At 46.4% G+C, this 21683-nt stretch overlaps 3 protein-coding genes across 7 annotated transcripts; 1 reads left to right on the top strand and 2 right to left on the bottom strand.

Moving 5' to 3' along the window:
• Positions 1 to 999: 999 nt before the first annotated feature.
• On the bottom strand, positions 1000 to 9509 carry snx2 (sorting nexin 2). The gene is made up of 14 exons (XM_061279166.1): positions 9267 to 9509; positions 7800 to 7875; positions 7178 to 7338; positions 7026 to 7089; positions 6758 to 6943; positions 6618 to 6696; positions 6420 to 6495; positions 5235 to 5348; positions 5063 to 5156; positions 4739 to 4944; positions 4458 to 4601; positions 2757 to 2837; positions 2598 to 2669; positions 1000 to 2178 (listed from the first exon to the last, which is right to left on the bottom strand). The coding sequence occupies exons 1-14, from the start codon at positions 9366 to 9368 to the stop codon at positions 2128 to 2130; spliced, it is 1506 nt and encodes a 501-aa protein (XP_061135150.1). The 5' UTR covers positions 9369 to 9509; the 3' UTR covers positions 1000 to 2127.
• A 4-nt stretch (positions 9510 to 9513) lies between these two features.
• On the top strand, positions 9514 to 12727 carry rnf214 (ring finger protein 214). The gene is made up of 6 exons (XM_061279183.1): positions 9514 to 9751; positions 10458 to 10705; positions 10994 to 11127; positions 11338 to 11566; positions 11797 to 11985; positions 12067 to 12727. The coding sequence occupies exons 1-6, from the start codon at positions 9703 to 9705 to the stop codon at positions 12604 to 12606; spliced, it is 1389 nt and encodes a 462-aa protein (XP_061135167.1). The 5' UTR covers positions 9514 to 9702; the 3' UTR covers positions 12607 to 12727.
• Positions 12728 to 14742: 2015 nt separating this feature from the next.
• sncaip (synuclein, alpha interacting protein) lies at positions 14743 to 21240 on the bottom strand. Of its 5 annotated transcripts, XR_009714466.1 has the most exons (14): positions 21087 to 21240; positions 20230 to 20309; positions 19966 to 20038; positions 19518 to 19802; positions 18905 to 19146; positions 18621 to 18837; positions 18122 to 18360; positions 17850 to 18029; positions 17667 to 17780; positions 17473 to 17598; positions 16840 to 17009; positions 16694 to 16747; positions 15260 to 16611; positions 14743 to 15166 (listed from the first exon to the last, which is right to left on the bottom strand). XR_009714466.1 is itself a non-coding variant. In XM_061279078.1 (13 exons), the coding sequence occupies exons 2-13, from the start codon at positions 20284 to 20286 to the stop codon at positions 15849 to 15851; spliced, it is 2520 nt and encodes an 839-aa protein (XP_061135062.1). In that variant the 5' UTR covers positions 20287 to 20309; positions 21087 to 21240; the 3' UTR covers positions 15187 to 15848. The 5 variants fall into 5 exon arrangements, 4 of the variants coding, with proteins under 4 accessions (XP_061135062.1, XP_061135064.1, XP_061135063.1 ...); XM_061279078.1 differs by lacking the exon at positions 14743 to 15166 and having other exon boundaries at positions 15187 to 16611; XM_061279080.1 differs by lacking the exon at positions 14743 to 15166 and having other exon boundaries at positions 15187 to 16611; positions 18621 to 18813.
• Between the last annotated feature and the right edge of the window lie 443 nt (positions 21241 to 21683).

The following is a 21683-nucleotide window of genomic DNA, read 5'->3' as shown; positions in this document are numbered from 1 at the left end:
AACCTGAAGGCCACTAAAATACCTTCGAACCTTGGAAACAAGAACTTTGGACCGTGATGCACACCTAAAGGCAGTAACGGAAATATTTCAAAGTCCCAAAGGACCTGAAAGTCTGAAGGACATCGAAATCAAAGTAAACCTGAAGACTCCCAATGAAGAAGCTGAACAATGCCTAAACACAAGTACATTGGATCTTTGACCCGAACGAGAACACATACGTGACATAAGACCGGTCCAGACCACCAACTTAGAAATTGAAATATTCTTACAGACCGGAAAAGTTCAAACCAAAAGTATTAAAAAGTCTTCATGTTGCTACTTAGCGCACACGCGTCCGTGTGTACGCGTGACTGTCAGTGTCGTGCATGACAAACTGGTCCAATTTCAACGTGGTGGTCTTCTGAGATTTGTCTCCCCCCCCTTTTCTGTTTTAGCCCGTGTCAGATGTGGATAGCGAGTGGGGGAGGGGCAGACGAGGTGGGGGTGGGGGGGGGGGGGGGTACTACAGTGTGTGTGTGAAGGGGGTGGGTGCACTCGAGGTGGTTAAGGGGGTCCCTCAGTGACAGAGCCGAAATAATTAAAGTTTTCTGTGTTGTTTCTTATCAGCTGCTGGGGGCTCTTGATCATTTGGGGGGGGGGGGGGGGGGGGGGGGGTTCTGTATGGGGGTTTGTGCTGCATCAGCTAATATGATAACAAAGTGATAACAAAATGAACAAGGACATAACACCGACATCATCATCATCTTCCTCCTAATCATCATCATGGCCATTATCTGCCGCCGCCGGCTTACGCAACACAAAGTGAGAACATGAAAATGTGGCAAACGCAGGCCAAGATAATACGTTACAGGATCAGAGTTTCATCATCGTCTGTTATTTATTTATTTCTCTCCATCAGTTTGGTCACTTTAGCAGTTAGCATGCTAGCTGTAATGTGCTCTCGAACGTGAATGTGAAGTACCAAAAAGAGTTTTACCGTTCAAATGAGTTCAAGTCAAGTGATGAGGATAATTTCTTTATTTTCATCACATCCAAATGTCTTAACAGTAAAGTTGCAAAATATGAAAAAGTTGGCAAAAAGAAAGGCAAATGCTGAAATCAAGTCCAATTAAGGGGGTAAAAAATAATAAATTAAAACAAATGGTACAAATCTATTTAAGAGTGACCCTTCTCGCTAGTTGCTAGCTAGCATTGCATTTAAGCGGTTTACATTGAAAAAGTAAAACATTCTACAGTAGTGATGCTTTGGCAACTAATGGCCACTTTCCTCACTTCATATTTTGGTGAGTGGTAACAATTAACTAGCATGGTACGCTTAGCTGCTCTGAAGCTTAATCAAAGAGATTAGCCAGTAGTCAAATTTACATTGATACTGTGAAATTGATGTGGCTGTAGCAGAAATGGACCTAGCACGTCACAAGTGTCTCGCACTTGACTTTTTTCGTACGTTGAGATTGTTAATGCTTAGCTTACCAGCTTGCAAGTTGACAGGAAAATGTGAAAAACGTATTTTCAAATCAAATCACATTACAAAGAAAAATCAGCAATTTAAGATATTGAAATGCTCTTCACACTAGCTAGCGGCTCGTTACCATACCATTTGAGTGGTTAAGCAAAGTGAAAAAACTAAGCAGGCGAGGCTTTTTCACGTTTTTATGAACATTCTTCTGATTTCACATTTTGGCGGAAATAAATTAGTATTTTGTTGATTAGCTTAGCTGCTCCCAAAAGACAAAAATATCGGAGAAAAGTACAAGCTACATGTATAATTCAGCGTTTTGTTGTTGTTGATAGTGTTAGCATAAGGTTAGCCGGTAAGTGAAACTTCAAAAACAAATGTTTGTAAACATTGAAAGAGTTTTCGAAATTAGTGTGATAATTTGAGCAATTCAAGAGTGAGCCTTTGACGTGATTTTTTTTTGCCACTTAACAAGACACGAAGGTTTGGTGAAAGGCCAAAAGCTGACACAGATTCATGAAAAACAAAGTAGAGATCGTTCAAGTGTCGTGGGGGGAAAAAGAAGCTGTGCCCCGGTCAGGTGATGAAGAAGAAAAAGAGGAGGGAGGAGGAAGAGTTCCGACAGTCCCCGTTTAGGAAAGGAGGAGGCCAGGTGCATTGTGGGCGGTCTATGAGATGGCTTTGGCCTCTGGTAAGAACGCTTCCCAGTACTTTATCAGCTGTTCACAACCACGCAAATATGAATATAATTATCATCATAATACAGTTATCTAAAAACGACACATATTTTTTAGATAAACATATAAACGCAAAGTAATACATTTTTGTACAAAAAAAATGTGAAGTGCTTTAAAACATTTTGTAGACAAAAGTGCTATATGTAATTTTATCTATAGATGCAAGGAGCGAGTTTTAATATATTATAGACATATATGTACTAAAACCTGTTTGAATATACTTTTAGGGGTATGAAAGGGTAATGAAAAATGTATCAATGTATTTCAACAGAAATAAGTAATAAGATTTGCTATGAAATATTTCTAGACAAAGTCTAAAAAAAGAAAACCTAGTATGTTTAATTTCAGACCGGAAAAATAGTGCACTAAAATGTCTTTAAATACGGTTTTACATTTGTTACCTGTTGTTGCGTGAGCGCGAGGGCTTCCAAATATTTGATGATAATGTTCTTGAAGTCATTGACGCGCTCCTTCTGCAATGACCAAAACGACAACGTGGTTGTTTACAAATGCAGAAGTGGGCGTGGCACAGCCAGCCGGGTTGTTTGTTGCAGGCTTACCTCAAAGCGACTCACTTCGCGGCGGATGATTCTGGAAATTTGCTCAAATTCTCGCTCACAGTGCTGGACTTTGCCCTCCAACTGCAACACAGGAACGTTAGCGACGTTAGCGTCATTAGCCACAAAAAGATTTAGAAACCCTTGAGGAGTGTGTTTTAACACAAGTAGTGGTGCGCCAACTCCCTCCAATGGTGTAAGAAAGAATCGCTGCTAAAGAACACTTCTGTTGTATTTAACTTCTTAGTAGAATCGAAATCTATGCTAGTGAGTGTTTCTCCTTGACCTCACAGGTTTGCTATATGAAAATACTGATTAGACACAGGAGTGCCTTTGGCTGTCCGCAATAGAAGCCCACTCCAAACTGCTATTTTGGCTCATTTCGGTGGAAATACAGAAAAGAAATAACCCGTTTATCAGTCCAGCAGAGGGCCAAACCTGACCTAATTACGCAAATATATAAATAAATAAAGCGTCAATGGATGGCATGTAACCACTTAGTACTTCGGAAATGGTGTGATGAAGCGCATGCATGTGTCAGTTGTCATGTGTCACGTGACAAAAAAAGAAAAATCTTCACTCATGTTACTTGACGCAAAATTTACAAATAATAGAAAACTGACAACATACTAAAAATTACAAAAGTTTTATAATAAATATGAAGGAATGTGATCATATAATAATAATAACCAGATTAAAATGTGATCTAAAAGTATAATTATAGCTGGGACCCCCCCCTAAAATTAAAATAAATGTAGGATGAATAAGAGAAAAGGATGCTAAAAAACAACGAGAACATCATATAGGGCGGAGCTTAGAGTCCTACCTCTTCGATTTCCTGGAGCAGCGAGGCATGATGGGGGGGGAAAAGATTCAAGCAAATTTCAAAAAATAAAAATCATTATTAGTGCCTCCAAAACTGCTGAAAATAATATAATGAATGTTTTCATTCATTGGCTCTCAATGAAATTGATTTTGAAATGAAAACTGAAATTTGCTTTGTTTGGTGGTTTCTAAAGCAAGAACAAGTCGGTCAATTTCATGCACGGCCCCACAGGGGGCATTGTGGCTGCAGACACTATGCTAACTAAAACTGAGCAATATTACAATTGCTACACGTTAACAAGGTGACCATGTTAGCACATCACAACTCAAGACTTTTTTCTTAATGAAGGGCAAAAAAAACATATCAGTGTGGGCATTCTCGTGTGTGTGCACGTTGTGTGTAGTCGCTGGTGTGTCCATGCGTAGTAAATAAAAGCTTGTTGCAACTCTACTGCCAAACATTGACTTCTGACAGCAACAACATCAACCCCCCCCACCCCGGCTCCTCTGCTAACTGCAGACCCCCGACAGTGCGTGTGCTTTCTGACAGACGCCTCGCAGGCTGAATTTGTAGGCTGACGGGCTAATAAAAGTATTTTTTCTTCTTCTTCGTTTGGTAAAATTCCTCAGCCGCAAAAACAAAAACTTTTCACTTGAGTGAGTAGCAAAGGTGCATTTTCATTTCATCGCGCTGGACGTGGCAGGCAGACGACTCTGGGAGGGGAGGCGCAAAGGATAAGCTTGCCTTGCCTCTGTTGCAATGTAATGAGCTTTGCATATCATGTCTGAGTTATTTTACGATATAATATCGACACGTGTACTATGTGAGCAACAATGGTGTGTTAGTTTCCTTTTTGACGTCACCTGTTGTCTTCTTACCTCTCTGATGTCGTCTTTGGCCTGCTGCAACTTGTCGGATTTGTTTGAAAACTGCAGTTTGACTTCGGCCTCTCGTTTCTTCTGCAGGAGCAGTTGAGTGTCCTGCCACCTCTGCCAGGCCTTCACGCGCTGCTCAAACACGGCCTGCACACGCAGACCATCACGTCATCACGCGTCGTACACGTCGTACGGTGAACCGCCTGATATAGCGCGCCTTCTCATTCCCGCCCCATTGTATCGCAATAAAGAAATCAAGTCTCAAGGTTTTTTTAGTGACGCACCTTAACAGCTGTGAGGAGGCGCACGTAGTCTCCGAGCAGCTCGGCCAGGAAGTAGAAGTCAGCGGTGGCCTGCTGCTGGTACTGCTGCTCTATCTTCTCCTCCACCTCAGCCAGCTGAGACAAAGCTCGGGATAGCGCCGTGTGGTCCTCGCTGTTGCCCAGCATGGCCGCTGACTTGGCGAACTGTGCCGTGCTCTGGGACAACTCTGCACGTGCGCACAATCATTCGTGAGGTCATCGACAAGCACACACACATTTACAAACACGTATTCACGTACTGTACGTGTGTAGGTATATTTTCCAACGCACGCTTGCATCGTTTACCTTTCCTGTGACACACAAGTGACTCCACACTGACGTGAAGTTTCCTCAATTGTGCGTCGAGATTCTCAAAATGTTGCTGCTTCTCCTCGAACCACTGACACAAACGCGCGCGCCGCAGTCACAAGGTTACAAAGCCGTCAATCGGCACCCCGCTTCCCCCGGAGCAACTCACAGTGTCCGACTCGTTCATCTTGATGGTCATCTTGTTGACGGCGTCAGCCGCCTTGTTGACCATCCTGAGGAGGCCGGCGCCACTCAGAGCCTGCGTGTTGACGGCCCGCGGCAACTGGAACGCGTGCGTACAGGCGCAAAACAGACAATCAGCAAAGACGCCTTTTTCCGTGTCTTGCTGTTCGGTGCAGGGGAGTTGAAGGGCATCGTAGTGGAGGAACAGGAAGCGGATGCAATGATGACGTTGAAATCCACGACAACTATTTTACAGGGCATGAAAGGGGCCGAAGGTCGAACCAGAACTTGACAAGAGGCAAGACAGTGGACAGGACAGAGGCCACACCATACGAGGTTTGCAGCTATCAAATATTTTTTAAAAATCAATTTTCTTGTGATGACTCCATTGGTTAATTGGATAAAATTGAATTTAGCAACAAACAAAAAAATGTAACCTTAGAGTTTCTTTCAAAATCAATTTTTATCTTGTTTGTGTTAATGAACCGATTTGTGGGACATCTGTGTGTGTGCGTGTGTGTTGAGACTTGCGAGCTAACGCAACGGCATGACGGCGCCCCCTGATGGAGAAAGCCGGCGACGTGTCGGTCTTTGATGACACAAAACGACTCGTGACGTTTGTTTCGCCCCATTTAATTAGCCGCCGCTGTCTCGCTTTCGACACAATCACTTTGTTGCCCCCCCCCAAGCCGACACAACACCCTCTTTAATTCCCGTCATTCTGCACCCCACCCTCAAAGCGATTGGAACGTCGTCCGCATTCCAGATTAAATCCGAGCGTCAGCGAGAGAGCTCATTTTTCTTCATTTCGGAAAAGTTTACTTTCGCATTTGGTGGTCCTGCCCCAACCCCCCTCAAAACCATTTAAGCGGAGGCAGGGTCTCAGGGGTCCTCGTTGATGGAGGCTAAATGAACGGGGGTGGAGGGGAGCGGGGGGCTATGGGTTGGGGACCACGGGGTGCTTTTCATTTATAACCCCCTCCTGGTTGCGTTTCATTAAGTGGGCCGGACGGGACGCCGCGCTCGCTCAAGCGTCCCACAATTCATCTGTTAAGTCGCTGACAGACCGCCATTTATTTGGTAGGCCGCGCCCCTAAGCACACCAGCCTGGTCCCAAAAGGCATCTCGGTGTGGGGTGTGTTGGTGTTGTTTGTTTGGTTTGTCGATTTACCTCGGAACTCTCCAGAAACTGCACGAGGTCGGGATCCTTGAGCAGGACGGGATGCTGCACCGTGCGCATCAGGTACCTGCACCACAATGTGACAAAACTCTATGGTAAGTCCAGGTGAGCCAAAACTAGCTCATTTCGTTCACACGCAAGACTCAGCAGCAGCAGCAACAACAAATTGGACATGTGACATCATCATACCTCTCCAAAGCCAACCTTCTCTTCTCCACAAATTCGTTTGACGATTGGTCCTCCTTCCCGACCTTCACCTTGGTCATTCCTACATGACATGCATCATACATGACTGCGGTCAACACGTTTGTGTTGCCATAGCAACATACCCACAATGCTCTTCTCCGGAGCGGGAGGCACGATGTAGCCCACGTGCATGTACTTGGACGCCAGCTTCCCGTGAAGGCCCAGGAAGTCGCTGAAGCGACGCTTGACCGAGAACTCGGGGAGCCTAAACAATGACGATGATGCCTTGGTGGACACCTTGTAGGCCATGTACGCATTCATGCCGTCGCCTGGGAACAGCAAAACCGAGCGAGTCTTGCGAGCCGACTGAGGTGAGGACGTTTCAGTAGAGGATGGCGAGGACCGACTCACCGACTTTCTCGGGGTCCGACACAGAGATGGAAATGTCCAACGTGTCGCTGGACTCTTCTTCGAGCTGAAGAAACAGTAACACACACATTTTTGTGTACATGTGAACACTAGTGTGTGTGTCCAAAGGTATGTGTCTGTTTGTGGATGTTTACCTCATCGAAGGAAGAGTGTGTAAGCATATCGTTGTGGCCGTGTCCTAAGCGCGGTGTGAGGACGGAGGTGGGCGGCGTGATGGGGGTGATGGCGGGCGACGGGCCGTCCGACAGCAAGACGTCTCTCTCCGGGCTGTCCAGTGACACTTCCTCTGTGGCCTCTACCAAGCGCGCACACGAGACAAAATGGCGGCCGATGTGTTTATATTTGAAAGCCGAACATTTGGTTGCGCTGGTTGAATGTAGTAATTGTGCCTTAGATTTGATTACTTATTCCAATATTGTACAATTGTTAAGTATAGTTTGGTTGGGTTTAACATTAAAATACATTTGCGTGTAATCTTTTAGAACTTTTCCTTTATACGCTGTGCATTTTATTATTTTTTTTCCCTAACTGACCTCACACGACAGCCAAATGAATACAAACAAAAAGAGCGCTACTATTATATATTAAAGACATGTAACAAAGGACAGTTCTTTTGGGGGATTCTGGAACAAATTGTCTTTCAAGTCATTTATATGCTAAATATTGATTTGACAGCCAAATAAATAGAGTTGGTCACAGAGCAAATAAAAGAAAAGTCCCGGCACCTCTCTATGACATCATCCAGTGAGCACCTACCGCCAAACAGATCGTCTGCGTCATCGTCAAAGTCAAGCTTGGGCCCGTTGGACTTCCCACTGCTGGGGTACACTTCCTGAGGCGGGACGGACGGACAGACAACAAGCGACACAGGGACAACAAGTCAAATCGGAGTCGATGCTCGTTCAAAGCACCTGAAGCGTGTCTAAGGGCACATGCAAGCGTCACACGGCGGTTAGCGTCTTTCAATATTGACACAAGTAAGGAGCCGCAGTAACTCGTCACACTCAAATGCGTCTTTTGCTGTCACTTTGACAGGCAAAGCAGGTGCAAAAATAAGAAGAAAGCAGAAATAGAGAGGCCCCAAAAGAAGAATGTGTCAAGAAAAATGGAGCCTTCTTTTTAACAGGATTAGTTACTCGAGTATAGACTATGTCAAATTAAAACCAATGCGACATATGCAATTTATCCAAAACGTTACTTGAGTAAACACTAACCTGCAACATCTTAAGCTTGCGCTTCCTATTCTAACTATCAAGCTAACTTTCCAATAAGTCGTACTTCACATCCTCTGCTCAGTGGGAACAACAACCATTATTAGTTCGGGACCTTCTCTGCCTCTTGGTCTTGCTCCTAATAATACCGCGTGTCTTCTAATGGAGCTCAGTGCTGCTTAGCCTGTTGTGGTTAAACGAGGTACTACGCTCGAGGGTCAAAGCATGCAATGCTTTATTCAGAATTGTCTGAATACTCTACCAACGCATTCAAATAACAATGGTATAAAAGTCTGGGATATTCCCCACAATGGCGGCATATTTTGTTTAAATGAAGAGGAAGAAATGACAACGAGCTTCCATCGGTCTGACGCAACACAAATCTGCTAAACAGGAAGACTCATCAGCGGGAAAGAATTTCAAGTGCTGACCAGACAAAAAAAGTTAAACAAAGGAGTGAACTGTCAATCCAAACCAGTGTTACACAACCTAATTTGACCAAACAATAATGTCACAAAGTGTGGAAGAAGAGGTTAATTGTGTGCTTTCTGTCACCCAGTGGATGGGCATTATTATATGGTTCTGACTTTCAATGTCACTGGCAAGGTTCAAACAAACTGAATGACATTTAAGTCACCACGAATAAGTGTTTTGTGGTTTATTACAAGTCGACACAAGACAATCTTGAGATGTTTACAGATAATATAGTAGAAAACCTGTTTTTATTTTGCCCCAGTGTTCGTGAACGCTCCATCCTCACCTGCGTGCCTGTCACCTGACGCGTGCACGCGCACCTCAGGATCCGCATACGAACAGAAGACCCTCGGCAGCTTCCGTAGTTACATTTAACTCCAAGATACAAGGAGTGGCAAAACATAAATTGCCTTTGATTAAAAGGATGGACACATCAGCGTAGTCTATCAAAGCCAGTAGAGTAATGATTAACGGCTCTCTTCCTCCGTCCGCTGCTAGCTTGAAAAGCCCAGCCCAGCCCTCTTCCATCAGTACTCACCTCGCGAGGGCCGCCCGCCAGCTCCAGGAACAGGTCCTCGGTGTCCTCCAGCTCCTGGAAGTCGCTGTGGTTCAGCGGAGGGTCCCTGGCTGTGGCCGCCATAGACTGCACTTGTGGTTACGGGGTGATTTGCGCGGAGGCAACAAACGTAGCACGCCCAATGACGGCTAACTGCTACAGCCAGGAGCTAACCTCCGCGGCGGGTGACTGACAACGGGAGGGGCGGGGCAGAGAAGTCAGGTGGTGTGCCCAGCGTGGTCATGTGACCGGAAGTAACTTCGCCAGCAGGAATGTGCTAAAGGAATTATTCAAAAACAGGCGATCTAATGTTATTTACTGATCAGTTCAACTCGTCGTAACTAGTCGCGTGAGTTAATACTTCTGTCCGGTCCAGGAAAGCAGACGATTTTTGGTTTTGCGCTGTCAGTATAGATACATGGGAACCGTCAAGGATCTAGTGCTGTTTGAAAATGAAACCATGGAAGGTAACGTTTTCATGTCACTACGTTTCTAACAAAACAAAACAAAAAACCTGACAATCGTAATTTGTCATCATCAATAAAAGCGTGTTGCTGCCACGCGAGGCGGGGAAAAAGTTCAAGGTTTGGTAGTCTCGTAAGAAGTTTCACTTTATAACGTGTAAGTTACCACGTAAATTAGCCTTCTGCATTTGCCGAAACAAAACGAGGCAACTCCTTCCAGTTCAGGTCACTGGCAGAACACTCGGAAATCCTGGCCGTGTTTTTGTGTCTTTTAAAATCTTTTTTTAAACACGTGGGTTTACTTTGGGGGTTAGTAATTTTGTATAACTTCATTTTATTTCGGCAGAAACCCGCCAGTTTGAACTGGAATTCATATTTAATTAGTGTTCAACTTTAAAAGTTTTAACATGTTAATCACGTCACATTAAACGGTGAAATTAGTCGTTTTAATGTTATATTGATTTTTTTTTCTGACGTGGCAGCAATAGACTTCTGTTATATTAGTTTAGCTTTTTTTAAATACAACTTTCAGTTTGTGCACCTGATGCACAAACAAGGGGGGGGGGGGGGGGGGTCCTTCCAGAATCTAACCTGCAAGAACCCATGTGACAAACACAAACTAATTACCAAAGTCAATTAATGCTACATGCTAACAGTAATTAAAGTCTGGGTGGGTCAAGCTAAATGCTAAGACGTTCTCTCTCAACAGACACCATTGGGCATGAGAAATCGGTACAGACCGATGGCGTCGCATCGGACATCATCACATTGGCTGACGCCGGCGTCAACGTAGCGGACGACTGGGAGGAGCAGCTGGCGACCATGTTAGAGTGCGGTGACGCGCTCGAGGAAGAGCACAGCATCTTGGTCAAGCAGTGGCAGCGTGAGGATGCTGAGCGACCAAAGTACACAGCGCAGCTGCAAAAGAAGAAGGTTGAGACCACCCAGCAGCATCAGGTTGGTGGCTAAATGCTACATGCTAAGTCACACTGGCAGTCACCAGATAATAGATAAACAGTCTCAATTAAATGCTACGAATGGATATAAGTTATAAAGCGAAAGAAAATAAAGGCTATATGCCAGACACTGGCAAAGTGCTACATGCTAACAGTTACTAAACACATGGTAAGTGGTAACTCGGGGTGAACACTAGGAGTCACAGGCTAAATAGAACATGCTAAATTCAGCTCAACACTCCAGTCAGTAGTTAAAGGCTAACACAAGCTAAACTCTTTGTTGGTGCAGGTTCTGCTAGAGAGGCTTGACACACTGCGGGTGAAGCTGCAGCTCAACAACTCCAAAAGCACGCGCAAGAACTTCTTGTCCAAGAAGCAGGAAGCCTGTGCTGAGAAAAGCCGTGCAAAGGACGATAGGGACAGGCACGTGTTAAGATTATGAGCTGCCAACCCCTGAACACTAACAAACGCTAAATAGTAACCCCTGCTAAAAACAGGAAGTCACAATAAGTGCTAAATGCTAACATAAGCTAAATGTCGGGAATCACTGGCTAAATATTGACAAGACGCTGGCTAAATTGCTAAATAAACAAGATGTATGCTATGGTGACAAACAAGGTTTGCTGCCTGCAGGCTGTCCAAGGATCTGCAGGAGAGTGCTGCTAAGCTAGCTGCTCAAACGCAGGAGCTAGATGAGGAGCAGCGACGCTGTCAGGGAGAGCTGGACGAACTGAAGGAGGAGATGGACAGAATAAGGCAGGAGGCCAAAGACGCTGAGAGCCACGCCTTGCAAGACCAGGTCAACGCTGTGGAGACACAGAGAGACGTCGCCATGGAGCGTATACAGGCCTGGCTTGCAGAGGTACCACGTAGCGGGAAACCGTCATGAGCTAGATGCTAACGTGGGAAGGATATAGGCAGTCAGTCATTGGCTATGTCACATGCTAGCATTCATGAAACACTGGCAAGTCACGAGTCATCGGCCAAATGCTACATGCAAACACAGTTAGCAATTGAGGTCGATGAATGAATGCTACATACTTAACAGCACGAGTTAGCGACCGGATATGAACATGCTTGAACATGTTTCAGGTGTCCGAGTACGTGTTGTCACTCCGACAACAGGAAAAGGCTAGCTGGGCAACCAAGGAAGCAGCAGTGCGAAGGAACCAGGCAGAGCTGGAAACGCGATTTGAGGAGGTCCTGGCACAGTTGCAGGAAGGACGCGAGTTGGAGTCTCTCCCACGCATCAACGTGCCGGCACTGCCTCACATACCAAAAGTACCGTCACGCACATTTCACCAACCGCAACCAATCTTGATACATTTCATTAACACAATTTGTCCCCCCCCCCCCCCATAGGCTGACCTGACGTTCAGACAGATGATGACATCACTAAATCCTATGCCGCCACCACCCCAGCGAATGCCTCAGTACCGCATGCCACCGCCCCCTCAGCCTCACCTGCGCCACTACCCACTCCACCCGCAGCGCCCCCCACCGTCCCACGCCAGATCGACCCCGCCCCTCAGCCCCTACCCGACGCCGCCCGCCAACCCGTCAACTTCTTCCAGCCGCTTGGCCGAGGTCCTTGACAAGCTGGGGACGCGTTTCCCACAATGCAGCAGGGCGGAGCTGACGTCTCTGCTGCAGCAAGTGAAAAGCGCCCGCGGGACCCTGGCAGGCATGTCAGTAGAGCAATTGGGCGATCTCGTGGGCCTGGCGCTGCCACAGACAGCCCAAGGCGCCGGGTCCCGCAAATTGTGCATGATGTGCCAGAAGGCCGTGGATTCCAAAAGCCGCCACCTGTTTCCTTGCGCTCACACCATTCACAAGGACTGCATCCGCGACTGGATTCAGACCAGCGGGAACAACTTGTGCCCCTTCTGTCCCACTAGGTGAGTGTGTTAACGGTTGTTATCTTAGCATCTCAATATTTCTTGGAAGACCGTTTTTTTTTTCCTTAATGTTCAACAGTCATCAATTTTGATGTTTTTTTCCCATTAAAATCATTTGAAGATCATGTCTTTGTGTTGGTTTCGTAGCAAAGCTAGCGTTAGCGTATGGTATTATGGGGTTTCCAAAGTTTAGCTTTTGTTAGCGTTTAATTTGTGTGGTGCCCCAAATGTCAAGCTTATGTTAGGCTTTAGCTAGCAAGGTGGCTTTTCTTCATTCTGCTGCGGCTCTGTGTTTTTGGAAAACATTTTCAATCCATTTTTATTTCAGTGTTTGGTTTACGTCAACCAATATTAATCTAATGTTAGGATGTCTTATTTAGCCACAGACTAAATTCCCAGAGTGTAGCCAATGTTAGATGTCATGCATTAGCGATCACCAAACTCAACTGTGGACATAGAAATGTATATATTTAAACCCCCCCCCAAAAAAACGTAGGCCTTCTACTGACATTTTCCCACTAGCTTATCGCCGAGTTGCAGCGGTCGATGTGGCGAGATTGGGTGTATCTTAGCGTAGCTTTGTGGTGTCCTGCGGGAGCGGCGTACAAACACACTAACAAGGTGTTCTCATGCTCGCCGTCAACCGCAATCGACCGCATGACGCGACACCCCACAGACCCCATCTCTAAAGGCTGCCGCCCAGCAAAAAAACCCCAAAACGTTTGGATGCTGCCTCCTGCTGGAATCCGGTGGCCATTTTGCATTTGTTAACGACTTTTTCTGTAAGGTTGTTTTGATTAGCATCCATCATTGCCGTGGTTACATCAATTAATGCTGTTGACGGCGGAAGGGGGGGGGGGCGCACCACCCCGTCCCGGTCAGTTTGCTGCCCCCCCCCTGGCATTAAAGTCATGTCATCCCAGCTCAGCCCCCCAGCGCAGAGCTGTCAATTAAATGTGATTGACTGGCTAACAGCAGCACATAAATACAAAAAAAAACAACAGACGGAAAAATCTATATGTACCCCCATCTCCCCCCCCCCCCCACACACCCTCCATCTCCCCCTCTGCCCCATCCGCCTGTCAAACAAAATCCCGCCCCTTTACTGAACACGCAACCAATTAGCAGCATTCGAGCCTTCGACCTCAAAATCGAAACCGTCCAGAAAAAAAGCTGCACCTGAAGTTAGCGTTTAGCATGTGAGGCTAGCAGTGCTTAGTACAGGGATGTCCAAGTTTTTTTCAAAAATAGGGGAAGAAAAAAAGACGAAGGAAATTGAGATAAAATTTATCTTGTGATAAAAAAAGATAAGATGAATTCTCTGTGAAGCTGTCAAATGTATTAACATATGCTGTATACATAGCAGTTATTGACATGAGTCGTTTTGCTACAATTAGCATACTGGGGGAAGCTTTATCGACATTGCGGTTGTGCTGTGATGATTCGCCTTTAGCAGCTGGCCAACGATTAAGCTAGTCTCTGCTGCTGGATCATAAAGTGAAAACTGCCCTCGAATCTTTTTGTGTTCAAAGTGACAAATGTTTTGACCGTCACAAATCTTTGAAAAGTCCACCGAGACGTTTGCTAAGCCGCTAAAAGGCGTAAGCTAGCAAGATTGATGCCCTGAGCGGATTGAGCTCTGGACTCGTTTTAAAAGGCGTCAAAAAGGTCCACTTAACAGGCTCAATTGATGATCTCTGCCTGGCAAATTGGTCTTTGATGCCGCCTCCTGACTGGCCCCCACACTCCCACGGGGGCCCTAATGGGTGCTGGCGTAATGGCGCCCTCCATCACGTGCAAATATGAAACGTGACAATTAGCCAAACGAGCTTTAGCAGGAAGGAATAAAAACAACATGCTAGTTTTCGACATTGACACCTGTGGGGGCTCAAGAGGGGGATGCGGCGCTGCACATGTCCAAGTGATAAATTCAACGTTATCGATCGATTGGACAACACTTAGAGAGCATGTATTCAGTTAAAGGCTACAAACCAACAGGAGCTAAAAACTGGCTGAATGATAACCTCAACGCTGGCAACCACACAGATGAAATGCTATGCTAATATGCTAACAAAGAAATATTGGTCATGCAAGTTAAATGCTAACAAGCTAAACATAATAGAAAAACGCAGTTACTGGTTAGTCTGGTTTACAGGTCGCATGCTAATCAGGTAATCTGTAAAAGAAGCCGGGGAAATACTTTTTGCTAAAACAAGCTTAGAGTCAGATGGGCAAATTGCTGGTATAAATGTTCTGATAACCATATTAGGGACGCTGACCCCTGGCTAAATGCCACATGCTAACATTAAAAGATAAACAGTCACTTAAAGGTTACTCTAACATTGAATTAGTTGCACAAGCTAAATGCTAAACAGTCCATATCATTAACAAACTGCTGTATATTAATGTAAATTAAACACTGGCAGGTTAAATGCTTATCAAAAAACTGGGAGAATCTGTGAGCTGAGAAGGAGTCACACAAGCTAACTGCAAACAAGTTACTTACCAGTGTGACACGAACAACATGCTAATATGGCTACCTGGGCGCATGATAGCATCAAAATCTGCAATAAAAGAGCAAAGGTCATGAGAAATACAAGTAAACTTTTAATGTGTTTTTGGTATGAAAAGTGCTAACAATTTTTGTGACATTTCACCTCATTTGCTTCTTAGGAATAAAAATAACATGTGCCCTCTCTTCATTTTGTCATAACACCACTGAGCTATTAGCCTCGAAGACAATATTTAGCGCACCTGTCCAAGCGTCAAATCAAATTGCAAGGATGTCATCGCAGCTCATTTGGGTTCACTGCTGCCCCCTAGCGGATTGGCAGCTGTAAAGCAAGTGTTGGTGTAGTGGTACACTTGATTCCCGCATATGACAATGAGTGGGACCAAAAAAAGTGATTTTGAAAAAATATATAGTGAACAGTGATGTTGCTATGGCAACCAGTTCAGAACAACTTGGGTTAAATTAAGTTTTGTTTGTTGCCTTATTGACAAGACATGGTGAAAATGCTAATGTCATGGAGTGTTGCCAGTTTTGAAAATAAACATTGAAGCGGCTTGATTTTAGCTTTAGCGACAGCCTGGTTTGAATAGCTACTAATACATGTTGTCCTGAAGAGTGTTGCCATAGTGACATGTCATGTGACAACCTGCTTTAAATACATTTGTTTAAAAAAAACGTGACATCATGAATAAGTGTGTGATTATAAAAGTTGTTGCCATGGCAAAAAAAAGTGTTCACACATTAGTGCTTCTGTTCTTGTTCTTGTGCTGGTTGTGTGACGTGTTGTGCGTGTTGTTGTTGTTGTTGTTTGCGTTTCCGCTGAGCGTCTCCATAATAGACCTGAGCGCCCCGAAGGGCCTTTTTGCCTCCGAGTTTCCTGTGGGCATGGACTCCTTGGTGGTGGTGGGTGCTGCCTTGCTAGGCTCCGCCTCCTGGTGCAGGTGCTCATTAAAGGTGACTCTGAGCTTGAGGCTGTGTGCCGTTTTCCTGCGCGACGACGGCGACTTGAGAGCGCTCTTGGGACTTGTGGCCGCCGCCTTGGGGGGGCTGGCGGCGGCGTCCGTGGCGTCCGTTGCCTCGGAGGGACTGAAGGCCACGCCATTGACCGGCTTGGGGATCGGCTTCCTGTCAGCCGGGGGGAGGTGCTTCCTCATTGCCAGGTGGAGGTGCTTGGAGGCGGGCTCTTCATCGTTGACTGGCAGATGTGTGGGCCTATCGGGTCTGGTAGCAGCGTCGGAATCCGATTCGCTAAGTGAACGTTGCATCATCTGCTTCAGGCGCGCCAGCTTCTGCTCGCGCTTCTCTGCCGATGCTACAGGTCCGCTCCGGCGCGGGCCCTCCCGGCTCGGACCCCCAGCCGCCGCCCCGACCCTAGAGGCATCGCAGGTGTCTTTCCGTAGCCCCGCCTCCTGACGCACCAGCCAATCGCTGTCCGCAGACGTCCCCTCCACGCTCAGCACCATCTCAGGGCACACCTCCGTGCCAGACGGTTGACAGCTGAGAATGACACACAACTCCACTGTGTGGAAATGCTGCGTGCGAGACAGCATATGTATGTGTGTGTGTGTGTGTGAGATACCTGGTGTCAAATTTGTTGAGTTGTTTCTGTAGTATTGCCTTCTCAGCTGCTTGTCTGCAACACACACATGCCCGCACGTTTGGTCACGAGGCTTCACGAGCCGGGAGTTGAATATTTGTCGGCGTGTTTTTCTCGCACTGACTCACTCTGTGAGCTGCTTGGTCAGCTTGACAACCTGCGATGCTAGCGACATGCAGGTTTCCACGACAACCAGGTAGCGGGCGCACGGGCTGTGACCTTGACGTTCTGCCAGCTGGGAAGGTCGCTCGCCCTGCTGGTTTGGCACAGTCACGTTGGAGCCGTACTCCACCAGCGTCTATCCACACGCGCGTACACGCACACCATCACACTTTCGGATTAGCATGTATGGTTGGAATTTGTAAAAACATATGTCATAACATACAGTATGAAGTGGAGACTGAGTGTACTTCAGCACTCCCTCCACTAGATCACAGCAGCAAACATCGAACCACCATCAATTCACACTGGTTTCCTTGCAATGAAGGTAGACTACCAGTAGGTGGCAGTGATGCGCCCTTAAACTGGTTTGCTATGTCTACTCTTTGTGTATATGGATCTGTACTCGAGTAATATCCGTGGGATGAGCAAGAACCGATACCAGGTACCGATACCAGGTATTAGTATCGAGCTATCGAGTAGGCTGCTGGTACCGGCCACCAATACGGAAGGGATAAATTCTGACTTTAAGTCCTCCCCTGCAGTAGTTGGCGCTATACTGGGGCAGTTTGATATCATCCGAGTCAGAAAGATGATTGTACCTGTATACAGGTGAGGTGTCCGTACTGCGCGGCCACGTGTACTCCTGTGTTGCCGTTTTGGTCCACCTCATCCAGGGAAATGGCCTGCTCTTGCATGAACTGAAGCAGCCACAACAGAACCTTCTCCTACGCACACAAACACACAAATTGGACTCGGATGGCGACAGGAAGAGAGCGGCAGGACGGCGGGCGACCTGTCCGTAGCGAGCGGCGTAGTGTATCAAGCTGGGATGTTCTCGGCTGCAGCTCAACTCGGCGATGGCCTCCGTCTCGCTCACCATCCAACGCACGCACTCCAGGTGACCGTTCTGCGCACACCAAAGGCAAACGCTCAAGCACAACCCGATGGCAAAGGGAGGCGGCCGCTCCCGACGGACCTTGACGGCGAGCCCGGCGGGTGTGAGCTGCTGCTGGTTGCGTTCGTTCAGTCCGTCCTCGCCCATCAGAGACGTGAGATGCTGCAGACACTCGGCGTGGCCCTGAGCCGCCGCCACGTGCAGGAGATTGTTGCCCACCTCGTCGCGGATCAGCGAAAGGTTATCGGCAGCCAGGTGAGGCTGACGGGAAGACGTTGACGTGACGACGTCACATTGGAATAATTTGCTGGAGCAACCTCGAGGTCCGGCACAGCGGCGTGCGAGTGTCTCACCAGCAATGAGATTTGACCTTCCCTGACGATGTTGATGATGTTGTGCTTCTTGCTTTCCTCGTCCACTTCCGCTCCACCCCCCCTTCCTCTTCCCCCTCCTCCTGCTGCTGCGGGGCTCCACAGTTTGGCAGCGTCCTGCTTGGCCTGCAGGGGAAACAGGACGCCGGCGCTCCCTGCTGGAGGCTCCAGGCCAGGCCTCTGGTTGTGGTTTTGTCCTTCCCTGGCCGACAGCAGCTTGTCTGGGTCAATCAAGCACACGTTGATATTTAGCACGTCGGGATGTCTGACCTGAAAACATCTGTGAGTAGCTCATGACAGATTCTGGACTCTCGAGCTATCTATTCTCGATGTTTTTGCAGATTCTCTCCATCTATTTATTGTATCTCTGCTGCATCTATTGTAGCTCTATATATCGAAGCTCTGTTACAATTTTTGTTCGAAAAGGTGAAGCTATGTTAATGAGCAGGTGTGTCCCGACCACCCATCATGGGGTCCTTACCTCCCTCAGGGAAGGAGGAGAGTGACGAGGAGCCGCTGAGCAACGAGGAGGAAGAGGACAGTGGCACCTCCTGATGATGATGGTGATGAAGATGATGATGCTGCTGCTGCTGCTGGAAGCTTCCTGAGGACTGAGAACGAGGAAGCTGTTGCAGGTCCGGATCCAGGGACTTGGACTTTCTCAGGTCGGACCACTTCAGGGGAGACAGGATGCACATCTGTACAAGGAAGAGGAGATAATTTTGCTGACGAAATGCACGACTGTCCGTGCACGCGTGCGTGTACCTGGGCTGCCACGTTGCTGCCGTTGTCCTCGTCCTTGTTGTTGTTTTGCCGGCGCTGTCGCTCCAGCGTAGCTCCGCCCACGCTGCCTGAGCTCACCAGCCGCTTGTCGAGGGCCCTCGGCAGCGTCGACGTCTGCTGGCCGGACGGCTTGATGAAAGGCACGTCCAGGATCTCGTCCATGTCCAGGTCGTAGTGCTCCAGCTCCCCCAGGACAACCAGGTTGCCCCCTTGGATCGTGGCTGCTGGAGAAAAAAAAAATGCAAAGCATTTCTGAAAGATGTTTTTGAAGAAAATTTACAATGGATCCTTGACACTCTTAACACCACCCGAATGATTGTGAAATTGACCTGATATGCGCTATATGTGTTGCTGCTTCATGTGTGTTTACAAAAATACTGACGCTAATTTCCGAGCATTAATTAGCATTAAGCTAGCAATATGTCTGAGTATTTCTGCATGCTCCATTGCTATGCGTTGCTGTTCTTTGCCCGTTTGAGAAGTTATCACTATCCATGCTAATTTTCTCATTTATGGCAGTACGTGTTAGCATTAAGCTAGCCAAATTGGGTTAAACTTGATTGGAGTTTAAAAGTTAAATTCTCGTTGCATTTACCCGGACCCACGCCGGCGCCATCGACCATCTTCCCTCCCATCGGATCAGAAGGCAGATTGTGGTCCTTAGCGGGCGGCCCAGCGTCGCCTGCTCCTCGCTCCTGGTCTTGCTCTCGGACCTTGGCGTCCCAGCCGACAGGCTCCTCTCTGGTCTCAGGGTGATGCTTGAGAGGAGAAACCCGCTTCACGGGACGGAATTTACTGTGCGCTTCAGTCCCAGCTGCGGGTTTGATTCCCACCATACCCACGTGGGACGCCACGCCACGACTCCAATTGATGGATGACGCTACAGAGGAGAGAAAGAATAAAAGGAAGGGTGGAGATGAAGTGCAAAAATGGAGGAGGGAATGAAGAGTGAAGTGAGAAGGAATATGACTAGATGAGAAGAAAGCCGAGTTGAAATGCAGTTCACACATATTAGCACTAGCTAATACACTAAGCAACTTTACCGGCTCTCTCCTCCGCCTGGGCATCGTTTCGCCTGGACAATTCTGGAATGTTCTTCAGAGACGAGACCGAATACTGAAAAAAACACAACAAGGCTAATAAAAACTAGAACCCAGCCGATTTAATTGATATTATGCCTTTTCAAATCAGCAAAAAAATCACTCCATTTTTCTGCTGTCTTGCCAATTTTTGCATATTGGTCAGGCCCTAATGACAACATCACAAAAACCGTACGGTGTGTGCGTACGTGTCTGTGTGTAACTGACCACAGCGTCGTCCGAGAAGTCGATCTCGTCCAAGTCCAAATACTCAGGAACCTCCATCTTCACACCTCATCACCTCCACCCTGCAAGCAATAATACGATATCATTTTATTCATATAGCGCATTTCACAACAGCTGCAGCTGTAAAAACCTGCTTTACATAACAGAAAATAGTGGAGGACAATGGAAGCTGTAAATTAAAACACAGATTAAAATACACTAGTACTAAAATACATACTAGTAATATAAAAATAGTAATATAAAAAATCTAATTTGGCATTGTAGCGTTCAAACGACACCATTACCCTACATCACACACATCAATGACAAGACTAAAATCAATGTGAAAGTTTTAACTTTTTAAAGTTTTTAGTTGTTTTCACTGGAAAGTTGTACTTTCAGTCTGAACGTGAAGGCAACACTGGGTTTGACGTGATGCATCAGACATCATATAGATCAGAGAGAAATCTCCAGTTGAACCAAAAACATGTTATTATCCGACATGTACAAAAATTGTCATAATTAAGGTTTAGGAGATATTGAAAGACAATTTTGCTTAGTGGATTGAATTTAGATTATAATGCAATTTTTTATAATACAAATTTGCTTTTTTTTTTTTTTTTCAGGCGTATCTATCGTGATTAAAATACGAGTTTCTTGCGCTACTGTAATCGGCTCAATCGTGAAGAATTTGCAAAGCTAGCAGGCTAATTATTTAGCATCCAGCGACGCTAACGGAGTAGCCCCCCTCTAGCTCGTTAGCGAGCCGGACAGCTGGAAAAGGAGGCGACAAGAGAAAGTGAAGCTAGAAAAAAGGAGGACTTTTAAAAGGTGCATAGATGATCAAGTGTATACATTACCTGGTCAGATGGACGGCCTGGGGCAGAGCGACTGACGGATAGGAAGCTTGAAATCCAAATGTTTGGGTTTTTTTCCCCTTTTTTTGCTGGTCGATGCTTGCAGCACAAAGACTTTGACATATGTCCTCATAGAGTGGCGCTGAGGAGAGAGAGCGATCACTCTCATTTCAACCCCCCCATGCAGCCCACGTCCACTTGCTAAGCGCCGGTTCAAGTGTTCAAGATGATGAAATTCGTTACTTTTCACCGCAAAAGATATTTAGAAGGCGTCAAAAGTCGAATTTTATGCCACTTTGCACGAGAACGTAACTGAACGTGGTGTTGTTTTGGTCGGTCCATATAAAAAGTATGATAAAAATAATGTTTTCTATCGATTAAAGGTAAAATCAATCATAAAATAATATAATAAAGCACTTTAAATTGAAGATAAGATTCTTTTTTTCTCACACTAGCGTTAAAGCTACATAGTGTTCGCAGATTGGGCCAATGATGTGAGCTTCATCGAAATAGACGATCTTTGAGGAGGGATTCCGTTAGACGTGTTTATTCCCTTGACAATTTAAACAATTAGCCTACAATTAAAATGAGGAAAAATAC

This window comes from Syngnathus typhle, linkage group LG5, assembly GCF_033458585.1.
Source record: "Syngnathus typhle isolate RoL2023-S1 ecotype Sweden linkage group LG5, RoL_Styp_1.0, whole genome shotgun sequence".
Lineage (NCBI taxonomy): Eukaryota > Metazoa > Chordata > Actinopteri > Syngnathiformes > Syngnathidae > Syngnathus > Syngnathus typhle.
The sequence above is the reverse complement of the archived record's forward strand: the minus strand, read 5'-3'. Positions and strand labels throughout refer to the sequence as shown.

What these genes read in the sequence shown, in the direction of transcription:
- snx2 (XM_061279166.1), bottom strand. Translation starts at nt 9,368, where the DNA reads ATGGCGGCCACAGCCAGGGACCCTCCGCTGAACCACAGCGACTTCCAG. An exon ending in GTCGGACCCCGAGAAAGTCG is followed by an intron (nt 6,944 to 7,025) that starts GTGAGTCGGTCC and finishes TGCTGTTCCCAG; the next exon opens with GCGACGGCATGAATGCGTAC. An exon ending in GCGAAGTGAGTCGCTTTGAG is followed by an intron (nt 2,670 to 2,756) that starts GTAAGCCTGCAA and finishes TGGTCATTGCAG; the next exon opens with AAGGAGCGCGTCAATGACTT.
- rnf214 (XM_061279183.1), top strand. Translation starts at nt 9,703, where the DNA reads ATGGGAACCGTCAAGGATCTAGTGCTGTTTGAAAATGAAACCATGGAA. An exon ending in GCAAAGGACGATAGGGACAG is followed by an intron (nt 11,128 to 11,337) that starts GCACGTGTTAAG and finishes TGCTGCCTGCAG; the next exon opens with GCTGTCCAAGGATCTGCAGG. An exon ending in CACTGCCTCACATACCAAAA is followed by an intron (nt 11,986 to 12,066) that starts GTACCGTCACGC and finishes CCCCCCCCATAG; the next exon opens with GCTGACCTGACGTTCAGACA.
- sncaip (XM_061279078.1), bottom strand. Translation starts at nt 20,286, where the DNA reads ATGGAGGTTCCTGAGTATTTGGACTTGGACGAGATCGACTTCTCGGAC. An exon ending in TGGCGCCGGCGTGGGTCCGG is followed by an intron (nt 19,147 to 19,517) that starts GTAAATGCAACG and finishes TTTTTTCTCCAG; the next exon opens with CAGCCACGATCCAAGGGGGC. An exon ending in CTGACCAAGCAGCTCACAGA is followed by an intron (nt 16,748 to 16,839) that starts GTGAGTCAGTGC and finishes TGTGTGTTGCAG; the next exon opens with ACAAGCAGCTGAGAAGGCAA.